At 52.2% G+C, this 13,587-nt stretch overlaps 1 protein-coding gene across 2 annotated transcripts in view; it reads right to left on the reverse strand.

Moving 5' to 3' along the window:
- Positions 1-13,587, reverse strand: part of SLC5A10 (solute carrier family 5 member 10) — an 83,978-nt gene that overhangs the window by 4,763 nt on the left and 65,628 nt on the right. For both annotated transcript variants that reach the window (XM_038419092.2, XM_043493574.1), the window contains 2 exons: positions 11,378-11,528; positions 2,212-2,380 (listed from right to left, as the gene is read on the reverse strand). In XM_038419092.2, the coding sequence (XP_038275020.2) occupies positions 2,212-2,380; positions 11,378-11,528 (320 nt within the window). The remainder of the gene's footprint in view (positions 1-2,211; positions 2,381-11,377; positions 11,529-13,587) is intronic.

The following is a 13,587-nucleotide window of genomic DNA, read 5'->3' on the forward strand; positions in this document are numbered from 1 at the left end:
CAGCTCAGGTTCCTGTACACACGTTAGCTTTGAATCGAGCTAGCGCATTAAAAATAGCAGAGTAGCCACATGGGCCAGCTGCCAGAGTGCACTCCTGTCTGGGATCCTGGGTTACCATTCAAGTGGCTACGTTGCTATTTTTAGTGCCATGTCTTGATCAAAGCTAGCCCAGGCTCGTCTACCCAAGCTCAAAATTATACCTCCAGCCGCAGTGCAGACATATCTCCTCTCTTGCAGGTGCCCGTCTGTAAAACGAGGACAATGTCTCTTACTGTGCGTATACAGCCCCTACCACCAAGGGACCCGGATCGTAGTTAGGGGATACAGTAGAATCTCAGAGTTACGAACACCAGAGTTATGAACTAACGAGTCAACCACACACCTCATTTGGAACCAGAAGTATGCCCAGCAGCAGAGACCCAAAACAAAACAAAAACCAAGCAAATCCAGTGCCGTACTGTGTTAAATGTAAACGACCAAAAAAATGAAGGGAAAGTTTAAAACAAAGATTTGACAAGGTGAGGACACTGTTTGTGCTTGTTTCATTTAAATTGAGATGGTTAAAAGTAACATTTTCCTTCTGCACAGTAACGTTTCAAAGCTGTATTAAGTCAATGTTCAGTTGTAAACTTTTGAAAGAACTCCAGCGTTACGAAGAACTTCCATTCCCGAGCTGATCGTAACTCTGAGGTTCTCCTGTCCTGTAATACAAACGTTATTCTCTGGCCAGCCACAAGACCCTTTGCAAAGGTTCTGCCATTGGCTGGGTTCTTTTCTTTCCAGGATGCTAACTAAAGAGAGTGTAACAAACACGTATTTATGCAGTGGAAAGTCCCTCATGTCCCAGTCTGCTGTTTGCTAGCGCAGTTGCCTGGCAGCTACTGTTTTCTGTGACACTTTGCTTAAAACTTCCCAGGCCACAGTCGGGCAGCATTGCATGTCAACACCTGGGCTCTGCTCACATGCCAGCTGCACATGATCCACCCACCAGTTCCTTGGGGAACCACCAGCTCGTTCTGTTCTCAAACGCAGGCAAGCGCGATTTCAGCTCTTCTTTGTGGGACTGGGACTTGGTTCCTCAAACAAGACTCTTCGGAAATCCCTGACAGTGCCAGCAGCTAGAACCGGCCAGCCAGAACTGGACTGGCCACGTCCTCATGGCAATGATCTTCAAGCCCTCAGGAGCACAGGAGTGCAAGGCTCCTGGGGCCGATCCTTGGCCTGATGAGACTCAATGTGCTGCGTGCCCTGCCACACCTCCTCCACTTTCTAGTAGCCTCCTTATCACAAAGGGAAAACTGGGGGGGTGGGGAGGGTCCCACTTGGTGGGAGGGTCACGGGACCATTTCACCAGCAGTCAAGTAAGACAACAACGTGGTGAGACTTCGCTACAACTCACAAATCAATGCAGGGCCCCTCCTGCCTATCAACAGTCACATGACTAGCCCAACACCCTGCTGGAAGGCTGGGGTCCAGAGGCTACCTGCACCCCTCTGTTTATGCCAGGTGCTCCTAACGAGAGACCCAGCTAGACAGGTGTTTCCGCCTCAGATGAGACCCCTGGCCCATCCAAACCAATCCTCTGCTTCCAGCAGTTACCAGCACCTGATTCTTCAGAGGAAGGTGAAACGCTCTCAGAATTCACGGGCCAACTGGGCAATGCTGTGGATGGGCAAAAGGCTCCCTCCAGGAATGGAACTACCCCCCTGCTGGCCATGTGCCAGCATGGGGAGTCTCAATGTGGAGATGATGCAGAGATGCAGGAAGCAGATTTTCCCTTGTGACCCTAGAACATGGTCTGACCCCAGGCTTCCCCAAGGGGAAGGCCAGGGTGCACGGGAATAACAATGGTGAGCTAGGGCAACTGGAATCGCAGCAGCTAAGACAGGCCAGCACTCTACAAGAGACGCTCGAGCTCAGAGGCTTTCAACCTTTGGTCCACGGACCGTTGGGGACCCATAGATTGTGTCGAAGCTTTCCAAAGGGGTCTGCACTGCCATTCGAAATGGTTCAGCGGTCTGCAAATGGAAAAAGGTTGCACAGCCCTGCTCTATCTCCACCAGAAGCAGCAGGGCCAATGTAGGAATCAGCAGGGGAGGTTGTCTGGCCTGTGATATGCAGGGGGGTCAGGCTAGATCATCGCAATGGTCTCTTCCAGGCGTAACATCTACGCGTTAAAAGACTCCCCCAGCGAAATGGCAGAGAGCTTACCTGCTCATTGGCTCGTCTCCAGAAAACTGCCAGGGCGAACACAGCCGTGATGGGCGGGGTGAGGCAGCTGGTCACAGACTGGATGTAGACGTACAGCTGGCCGCTGTTGGAGCTCTGCAGGATGGGGATCCAGACCACGCTAACGGCGACCAGAACCACTGTGACTATCCTGCAAGAGGCAGCAACGCCACGTGTGAAGAAACAGCTGTGCTGCCAGCTGCAGAGAGGAGGAAGAGCTATCCCCAGCGGGTGACATGTAACATGCTCCTGCAGAAATGCACATGTGAAGCCCGCCCAGTGCATGCAATACACACAAGGTACAGGCATGAGCTTAGTGCATGCAATATACACAAGGTACAGGCATGAGCTTAGCATACAGCCCACATAAGGTACTAGGGGGCCACTTGTCTATGGTGCCCACGTCATAGGGTTTAAGGCCAGAAGGGACAAGTCCAGGGGCGCCAGAACAGAGGGGGCCCACCCAGCCCAGGTAAGAATGGCCCAGGGAGCCCGGGCAGCTATAGGGAGCCATGGACCCTCCATCTGCCCAGGGTAAGGGGCTCCGAGTGCAGCCCCCAGCCTGTGTCCCCAACTCCCGGTCCCCCCGTCCAGGGCAGGTGGAGGGTCTGCAGCTCCCCACAGCTGCCCACACAGATCTTACCCCGACCCAACTCCGGCTTCTGGCTAGCCTGAGGGCAGGGCCTTGGGGAAGGGTGGGGCCTCATGCTCTCCCATTAGGAAGAGTCTGTGGCCCCTGAACCAGTCGATCACACACCGGGGTAGGCACAAACTGAAGTTCAAAGCACAAGGCCAGCCTGGCCTTTACTGATTACAGACACCAGAGTGGACTGCGGCTTTCTCCAGTGCTAGGTATCTCAGTTGCTACTGGGAGGATCAGTGGATTGTACTGCAGCCCTTCTGTGCTGGATGCGGCTGGCACAGCTCAGGCAAACCGTTCAAAATGCCAGGCACGGGCGACAGGGTTCCCAGCGTCTGAGGTTCGGGGCTGGGACCCCTGCAGGGAAATGCAGAGCATGGAGCCGCACCCCTAAGCCACAGAGCCAGACATGGAGAAAAGACGCTCAGGGTTGGTTTTATTCTTGCCTCTCACTGAAACAATAGAAGGCTTTGGCACCAGAGGTGAAGCAGCCTGCTGGCTCCAGTCGGGCACGCCTAGGGCTGCAGCTGTTTCATTTCCGTAAGTCCCAGCTCCACCGGCGCCTCTCAGCTCCCTGCCCCAGAGAGACACCCTGCTCCTGCACTGCGCCTGGCAGACATGCAACTACACCTCCTTGGCGGGATGCAGCTGCGGGCTGGACACTGGCGACTCCTGAGGTTCCCCTGCTCTCCTGGCTACCCAGCTGCAACGTATCCCGAGTCTGCCGGGGCAGCTGCGTCCTTGGCCCCGGCTCCTGGGCCTAACAACAAACACTGCCCAGAGCCCGATCCCTTTGCAGGAAGAGAGCGACAAAACTCACTCACTCCATACAGTGTTGTGTGCTCCCAAGGGCACTGAGCACTAACCTGGAGCGGATCCAGTGTCAGACTGCATCAGAGTCTGTCTAGACACTGCACAAAACCTGGACCGCGATCTGCGTAACACCCACTCCAAGCACATTATCGGGGACAGGAGCTGCTCAGTGCGCTAATGACAGTCATATTTCACAGCCAACGACTTTGTCACCAGTGCAGACCTGCTGCTGCTCGTGGTGCATGCCACCCTATATCCCTGCCGCTCCCAAAGCAGCTGGCAAGCCCATGCTGAAGGAGACAGTCGCCTTGGAGGTACCCAAACCCCTCCCAATAACAGGCTGGCTTACCAAGCACTCTGACCTTGCGTCCCCAGCTGCAGGGTGCTGCATGTCAGGGAGAGGGTTGAGGCCTGCAGGGCTGGGATTGCTTTTATTTATATCCCAGCCAAAATGCCCTCTGTTTAATTATAATAATCACAAGGCCCTTCCTTCTGGGTCAAATGCTTTGGAGAGCAGGCCTCTCAGACGGCGTGAGACCCAAACCAAGCCCGCGCCCGCCCTCAGCCTCCTCTAACGGACTCCAGGCAAAAAAAGAAACGAGTCAGTAAGGGAAGCATGAGCATTTCTTCAGCACAGGATTGGAGCCGCAGGGCTTGCTGGGATGCGCCCAGACACCTGCTGTAGTGGTCTGGCCTTGCGTCCTAAAGCAAATGCACGCCTCATTGGGAAGGAGGCTTTTTCACTTGCAGCGATATGCGAGGTTTGTGGCTAGTTCTTTCACGTCTGTGTGGTACCCTGGCTTTGGGGTGCTGTCAGTGCTCTGTGAGGGTCCTATGCAGAAGGCTGGCTCAGCAGTTTAATGGCAAGGTCCTAGGCTGAGTTGGATCCGGAGCTCCCCGAGCAGCAAGGTGTGGGAGCACTGGAGAGTCCACACACTAACCCCTGGGAGGGCAAACACACAGCGCGGTGGTCAAGTGACCCTCCCAGCCACAACCACAGCCTCTGGTTGGCACTCAGAAAGCACGCTGATGTGGAAAGAGTCTCATCTCGCTCCCTCAGCCAGGAAGTCTCCGAGCAGGACTCAGTCTTGCAAGGGGTACAGACAAGTGCTACAGTTTTAAATGACATCAGCTACGGTTAACATGTTCAAAAGTGTCCAAGTGACTTAGAGGCCTTGGATTTAGGCTTGTTAGTCACTTGGGCACTTTCGAAAAGGTAACCCTAGACGGAGGGCCCAGTCCCACAGTCCTTGTGCCCATAAAACATCCCTGGCATATGGAGAAGGGCCACTGATTAGCCCTATGGTAATTCCTATCAGATCGGCCATGCACTGGGTCCAGCTGGGTTGAGCCGCATGGCACAGCCGTTCTCTCGTCAGTCCCTTGATCGGCCCAAAGGAGCCGAATGGAAACATTTTCAATGTGAGCCTCCCAACGATCGAATTCTAGGGCTTCCCGCGTGGCTAAGCCACGTTCCCTGTGGAGAACCAACAGGGGGGTGTGGGGAGGCCGGGGGGGCTGAACAGCCGCCCACACTTTCAGGAAGCCGCAGGGGCTAGCGGACAGGACTAGGCGTCAGGGAACCTGGGCTCTATTCCCAGCCAGGTGTGTGTCTAGACCCCGTTCCCATAGTGCATGAGCACCTCAATCCTTAGTGTGTATATCCTCCCAACACCCCAGGAGGCACGGCTAGACTGTTACAGCTGAGGGCTCAAGCCCAGAGAGGCTAAGTGACTCACCCAAGGTCACCCAGGAAGCCTGGGCAGTGCAGGGAATTCAAGCCCCAAGTCCTAGGCTAGTGGCCTAGCCACTGGGCCAACTGCCTGGTGACTTTGGGAAGGTCCCATCCCACTTCTGTACCTGTTTCCCCTCCTGCCCCTTGTAATCCATGCTCCCCCTGCATCCAAGGAGAGGCTCCCCAGTGCAGGATAATTCGAGCTCCCTTTAGCTCTCAGCCCCAGTCCCTGCTCAGCACCTGCATTGCGCCAGTCATCTACCACCTCCCACCCACGCACCTCTTGTGCTCGCCACCCCCTGCCCAGCCAGCACCCTCCACGCTGCCCAGCTGCTCTGGTTTCACTCGCTGATCACTGAACTGGAGCTTTCAACTCCTCAGATCCCCGACAAACATGGAGCTCAAGGGACAAGATCCTGTGGGCGATAACCCTTTCCTGTGAGACACTGGGTCCTGCAGGGCAGAGGGAGTCTGTCTCCCAGGGGCTGAACTACCCCATTTATCCACAGAACAGGTGCAGGAGGTTTTTTACTCCCCCACCCCTGCGCAGGGCTTAGATACCCCAGGGAGCGGGAATGACTCCGCCCTGTAACATGTGTAGTGAGGACGTGGTGGCGTGGGTTTTGGCATGGGCTAGCCAGCCCAGTATAAGCCCACTGGGGACTCTGGGGATGTAGTTGGGCTGCTGCCACGTCTATGCCACCACATCATCAATGCAATTGCCTACACTAGCTAGACTAAAGCTACCCGGGCTCCAGTTCCGCCTTCGTTTGCAGTGCAGACGCACCCAAAGGCTGCATCCTTCGGGCAGAGGCGGGCTGGCGTTGGACGCATTAGTGCTGCTCCTGAATCAGCCAGCAGTGGGCGCCATTGAGTGGCATGCTTTCTGCCTGCGCTCTGCAGCGCTGTATCAGGGAGACGGTGGCTCGGACCAGGACTCAAACCCAGGCCAGCAGCGGGGCCTGCCTAGGTTATGTCTAAGGGTAGGTCTGCACTGCAATTAGACACCTGCAGCTGACCGGGGCTCATGGGGCTCAGGCTAAGGGGCTGTTTAACTGCAGGGTAGCTCACCTTGCAATGGTCCTAGTGCCCGTGCCCCAACCCGAGCCAGAACAGCTACACTGTAGTTAAACTGCCCCTTAGCCTGAGCCCTGGGAGCCTGAGTTAGCCATCATAGGCCAGCTGCAGATTTTCACTGCAGTGTAGACAGACCATAAAGGGGTTAGGTCTCATCCTACTATCAAAGCAGCGTTCTCCTGTTACAGCTCTGAGTAACCCTGCCTCGGGTAATGCCATTCCATTATGAAACATACCATCACCTCAGCCATGCAGCAACCCTCTATTCCTCTCCCATTTCCTCTCCCCAGCTCTGGCACACTTGACTTTCTGACTCTTTGAGGCATGCTCTGGCCTGAATTCCCCCATCAGGGTTTGTCTGTGCCCATCGAATCAGCTTGTGTTTAGTCATCTGCTTGTTAGTGCTGATAAAGCTCTGAAAGCCCCCCCAGGTGTGTCATTCTTAATCATCGTGATTCGCGGCGCTGTGCAATCGCACCGGGAAGACCGCACCCCAGTTCTGGGAGCCTCTGTATCCGAAAGGGACAGGGGAACTAGAAGGAATGCAGAGAAGCGCAAGAAGGATGATGAGGGGGAGGGTGGCCGAGCGGACTGGCTTACAAGGCAAGACCAAGAGAGCTAAATCTATAGAGCCTGGCTAAGTGATGACTAAGAGAGAGTAAGAGTAACAGGCTACGAGCCATGGAAAGATGTAAAGGGCCAAGAACAAGAGACATGAGTGTGATCCACGGGGGTGGAGGCAGGGGGAAATGGAGTAATATTAAGAAAAGGAATTTATAGCCTGAATCTTAGGACGTATTCCCTGGAAGCAAGATACAGTGGATTGTACAGTGTATCCACAAAGCACAGTTGATCTCTCTGTCTTCCCATCTGCCTACCTATTATTATTAATTATTACTTGTATTATCATAGCACCTAGTAACACTAGTCATGCACCAGGACCCTGTTGTGCCAGGTGCTGGACAAACACAGAACAGAGAGTTCCTGCACCAAACAGCTTACAATCGAGCTATATTATATTGTGCCCATCATTGTGGTATTGGAACGGCTGGTATCTCCAGGGAAGCTGGGGAAGCCCCATTTCTTAGGCCAAAAACCCCAAACCTAGGAAACACACCATACTACACAAACAATGGATTGAGCCCAATAACTTGTGTAAATGTATATAAGAGACATGTGCATTTTTGTCATATTACCAGTGACAGGCCCTGGATCTTCCTCCACTCCAAGGAACAATCATAAAATAAACAATCCCAAGAGCCTGAAGTATTTTACAAAAAAAAAAAATTAAGCCTCACCGAGGTTAAGCCACTTACACCCACCAACAGCAGAGCCAAGAATAAAGACCCAGGGATCCTGACTTCCTGCAGATTCATAATTTTTTACAGCACTTAACCATCCTCTGATGAAACGTGTTAGGTGAGTGCAACATAACATCACTATTACTACACTAAGTTATGCGGCACAGATTCCCTAGGCTAAGCCATGTCGAGTTGGTAGTATTATTGGCCCAGAATTAATCAAAACATTGTGAAAGAGCTAAGCTAATAAACTGAATCATCTAACAGGTGGAAGCCTCATTCCCAGGCTTGCTTTTGCTGCATGGTTTTGAATGACAGCACCTTTATTTACAAGAACATTAGTTACTTCATTTTCCAGCCTCTTTCTCTTTCTGCTCACGCACCACCAGCAAATTGATTGTCCCGAGTACAAAAACAGACGAAAGGAAAACAATTAGGTGCGGTATGTTCCTGTTTCATCAGATCTTGTCTCAGTTGGATGGACCAGCCAGGGGAATTGTCCCTGCATATTTACAGCTGAAAATATGTGATCCTTTGCAAAAACTGGGCCAGAAAGGGGCCCCACAAGCCAGCTTTCCAAATTTAGGTTTGGTAAAAAAAATACACTGATGAAAAGCCAAGGATGGGGGAAAATTTTTTTGCCACCCATGTGTTTTCTTTTTAAAATTCATAGGGAATGCTTGCTGTTTAAAAATAAATACGCCTCTCTCTATATTGTTTGCAACCCCTAAATTGCAGCACTGTGTTAGCCCAAGAAAATCACAAAGTGAAACTGACTATAAACCAAGGTGAAACTGACAAGCCCAGTTTTAGGGTCAGAGCTGAGAAAAGTCCAAATAGTAAACAAACAGCTCCAAAGGCAGAAAATAGACTGGTATTTTAAAATTATTTTGCTCTTATTAATCATAGGGGGTTAGCGGGAACACAGGAGAAGACACGTGGCTGTAGGATTTTACCAGATATATGCGGTGGTGCCTACACTTACAACATTTGGTGTTTTTTCTTAAAGCCCCACCTCCTCGACTCAGGGGACTAGGTGAAACTCTCCGCTCACATTTAAAACAAACTAAGTTCCTAGTCCCCCAGGTTGCAGAGAAAAGCTTGAAAACTTGCACCCTGACGGCTCCGAAATCAGAATGCAAATCAAAACCTTCACATTTATTATTTTTAAATTCTCATGATTTTTTAAAGGCATGGGGGTTTGGCAACACTGTGTATGCAACTAACGTCCATGGTCTGGGAGAGCTGCATTCAGCACACGACCAGAGGGAGGAGGGGAAAGCTGACTTTAAGGCCAGGTCTACACTAAAAAGTTAGGTCGACCCAGCTACGTGGCTCAGGGGCCTGAAAAACCCACATCGGTGAAACTGACCTAACCCCCAGCATTGACAGCGCTAGAGTTCTTCCATTGATCTAGCTACTGTCTCTAGGGAGGTGGATTACCTAGAGCGATGGGAGAACCCCTCCTGACACTGTAGGGAGAATCATAGAATATCAGGGTTGGAAGGGACCTCAGGTGGTCGTCTAATCCAACCCCCTGCTCAAAGCAGGACCAATCCCCAATTTTTGCCCCAGATCCCTAAATGGCCCCCTCAAGGATTGAACTCACAACCCTGGGTTTAGCAGGCCAGTGCTCAAACCACTGAGCTATCCCTCCCCAAAGAAAGAGTATCCTGAATTCTGGTGGCTGCTGAATTCTGGTGGCTGCTGTATCTCACACTGGCTGCCCACAGCCCCTCTCTGGAGGCAGTTAGGACATCTGACCCTGCAATCTGTGCTGGGAGGTGGCCTAGAGGGCCTCTGGGGCAGCTCCATGCCCCTCAACAATTCCAGTGCAAGGGGGAGCCTCCCCGGGCCAATGAAACTGGCATTGGGGTCGCTTTGTGCTGCCAAGCAGATGGCTCGGGGCCCAGGCTCCAGGTCTCCAGGGGAAATCCGGAGTGACTCTGCCAAGGCCAACAGAGCAAAGCAGGTGTGAGGGAGATCGCAGTCAGGGCCATAGTTACGCCCTTTGCTACGGAGTCTCAGGGCAGGTTCATCCATCCCAGAGACAGAAGGGAGGCAGCGTGCACCAACCCTATCCAGGGAGCCATCGCAGGGACCCACATCGCAGTGGGCCCTCAGAGCCTTGACTCACGGAGCTCCCAGGTGCCAGAGGCAGTGGGGACTCTCATGGGGAAAGGCACAAGGTGCTGCCCTGTCAGCCCAGGACCCAAGGGAGAGGCTGTCTGTAATAAGCCCGGGAAGCCTTGCTCCCACTGGTGCCAGGCGAGCTAAGCTCAGGGCCAGTGGGGCTGTGGCATGGGATCAAATAAGTTGCCCCATATGGAGCCAGGCTCTATTTCCAGCCAGCGACAAGTTACAACAACTGCCGTGGGAAGCCACCGGCCCTTTTGTGCTGCCAGCCCTCTGCCTAGCATCGCTCACCCTGCCATTAAGTGTCTCCAACAACGATAATGCCAAGGAGGTTGACTTCGCACCAGCACCTCCAGCCACAGGAAATGGGGCTGGGTTTATGAGGAGTTGTCTAGCACTTGATTGGAACATGGAGCCCAGTAAAATGGGCCAGCATAATGGATTAGCAATTACCATGTGCATTTAGGGAGCACCTTTCAACATGGGGCAATCAAAGCACTTTGCAAGCAGCAATTAATTGTGCTCACAAGGCATTTGTGAGCGTGGCTTCGGTGTCATTATACCCATTTTATAGGCAGGTAAACTGAGGCAAGAGTTCCACTGGGGGATGAATCAGGAAATGGGAATGTGCAGGGGGAAACAGGAGAGACCTCCTGACCATCTTGTCTGTAGGAACCATCCCAAGCTAAGTCATTTGCTCCATTAGCAACATGAACATCGTTAGCACTTTGCATTTCATAGAACCTTCCAAGTATGCAGGGAGAGAGCTGGGGAGATGGCCCTACCCCGCCAGCCTTCATGGGAGGGCTTCCAGGTCAGTGGTGGGGGAAATCAGAGGATTTCATCTCCATAGCCATCGATCCATCACCAGCACAAACGGTCACAATAAAACTAACCCTTCTGAAGTGATGACCTAGATTCCTTTATTATTATTGTCACCTGCATTCTGCCTGGCTCCCAGTTCTCAGAGGGCCCTCCCCATCACACAAAGGAACTAGGTTAGCTATACACTGTTTCCCCCTAAATGAAACATTCCCTGTCCTAACCACAGCACAAGAGTAAAGGGACACTGGCTGGTCAAAAATCAGGGGCTCAAGACGATTCTTGCTTTTACACTAGTATAATTCCACTGACGTAAGTGGAATCACTCGTGATTTACACTGGTGGAACCCTATTGACTTAAGTGGAGTCACTCCTGATTCACACCCGTTCAAATGAGATCACAATCAGGCCCAAGCTCTTTTAGCTATTTTTAAAGCACCACTTGCTCTTGAATTACTTTTATAAATGAAATCATAATAAAGAATAAAATACTAATCGCTCCTTCCTAACCACAGGGTTTTGCAGCCCTTCTGTGAGCTGTTACTTAATAGGTTGTACATTAATCTTCACCATGAAAAGGAAAATGTCTGTCTGGCTCTGTCACCTGCCCCCCCATCCCCCTACCTTCCCAGCAGCAGCAGCTCCCGCTCCTTGGCATCCTGCCGGATCTTCCTCCAGATGTCCATGGTGAAGAGGGTGCTGCTGCTGTTGAATACTGAGGTCAGGGAGGACATCAGGGCAGCCATCATCACTGCAATCATTAACCCTCGCAGCCCTGGAGGAGAAAAAGAAGGACCATCGGACGTCAGGTTTCATCTCAAAGGAGCCGTGATACGGCCCTGATCCAAAGCCCACTGTCTCTCCATTGACTTGGCTGGACCCGGGATCAGGCTGTGTGAGTTTAGATTGTGAGCTCTTCGGATGGACAGCACTGCAGGCAATGGGACTCTGATCCCTGGGCCCTCGGAGTGATACCATAACGTAAACAACACGAATGAGCTATAAAAAAAAAAGACACACGCAGCACCACTGAAATGCAGCCAGCTCTGGGGAGGGAGGCAGCAGCCCGGTTAGCGCGCCACACAGCACCGAGTGGCCAATCTCTAGCACTTCTGGAAAGTGCCATGGGAGCATTAATTTCCACAAAGAGCAGACAGGAGCTCACTTTTTAAGATTTCAGCTGGCCTCACGGCATGGTACTCATTCATCAGAGGATTGCCTAGTGGTTAGAGCAGGTTACTCTGAGCCAGGACACCAGGGTTCTATTCCCAACACTGCCATTAATCAGCTGTGCCTCAGGTTCCCTACCCCTATCATCAGAGGTGAGACCGCTCTCACCTCCGTAAATGGCTTTGAGGTCCTCATGTGAGAGGCATTGAATAAAGATTAATGATCTGGATGATGGGATAGATTGCACCCTCAATAAATTCGTAGATTATACTAAGCTGCGGGGAGAGGTAGATACGCTGGAGGGTCGGGATAGGGTCCAGAGTGACCTAGACAAATTGGAGGATTGGGCCAAAAGAAATCTGATGAAGTTCAACAAAGACAACTGCAGAGTCCTGCACTTAGGACGGAAGAATCCCATGCACCGCTACAGACTAGGGACCGAGTGTCTAGGCAGCAGTTCTGCAGAAAAGGACCTAGGGGTTACAGTGGACGAGAAGCTGAATATGAGTCGAGAGCGTGTCCTTGTTGCCAAGAAGGCAAACGGCATATCGGGCTGCATTAATAGGAGCATTGCCAGCAGATCAAGGGAAGTGATTATTCCCCTCTATTTGGCACTAGTGAGGCCACATCTGGAGTATTGCGTCCAGTTTTGGGCCCCCACTACAGAAAGGATGTGGACAAATTGGAGAGAGTCCAGTGGAGGATCAGTGGGCTGGGGCACATGACTTATGAGGAGAAGCTGAGGGAACTGAGCTTATTTAGTCTGCAGAAGAGAAGAGTGAGGGGGGATTTGATAGCAGCCTTCAACTATGTGAAGTGGGGTTCCAAACAAGATGGAGCTCAGCTGGTCTCAGTGGTGGCACATGACAGAACAAGGACCAATGGTCTCGAGTTGCAGTGGGGGAGGTGTAGGTTGGATATTAGAAAAAACTATTTCACTAGGAGGGTGGTGAAGCACTGGAATGGGTTACCTACCCTACCTCCATTTTAAGGCCCAGCTTGACAAAGCCCTGGCTGGGGTGATTTTGTTGGGGTTGGTCCTGCTTTGAGCAGGGGGTTGGACTAGATGACCTCCTGAGGTTCCCTTCCAACCCTGATCTTCTATGATTCTATGACAGATTATTATATAATGGCTGGATGCCTGTTCCTGCCAATGCATCCATGGTGCTTGATGTCACCCCCAAGGGGTGATAGGCTAACCTGCCCTCTTGGGGACTGGGACCTGTGGGGCCAGGTATTATAAACCAGCTACTTGGCCCACCTCCTCTCCCGAAGTGAGAATCAGTGCAACCCAGGTGCAACATTCTTGGAGGGAGAGAAGAGACAGGGCCAGGGAGGAACAAGGGGTATAAAGGGAGGGTTATGGTCACAGACCCAGGCTGTGGTACTAACTGAGTGAGGTTCCCCCGATTCCTGGCCTGGCTCACCCAAGCGTGGAAGGGACTGCTGACCTCACTAGAGGAGGGAGATCCCATTCCCGTGCCACGTGTTGTCCTCTTGGATTCGATCAGGCGCTTATTTCAATGACCTGTGGTTTTACAGCAATGGAAACAAAGAGGCGACTGTTATCAGTGCCTAGGAAGGACACCCGGGGGGTGGCCAGCAGGGTGCTAAATGCAGCAGCAGCTGTAATCCTGCCAGGGCCTGGAACAGCCTGGCTAATT

Source organism: Dermochelys coriacea, chromosome 10 (genome assembly GCF_009764565.3).
Source record: "Dermochelys coriacea isolate rDerCor1 chromosome 10, rDerCor1.pri.v4, whole genome shotgun sequence".
Taxonomy (NCBI): domain Eukaryota; kingdom Metazoa; phylum Chordata; order Testudines; family Dermochelyidae; genus Dermochelys; species Dermochelys coriacea.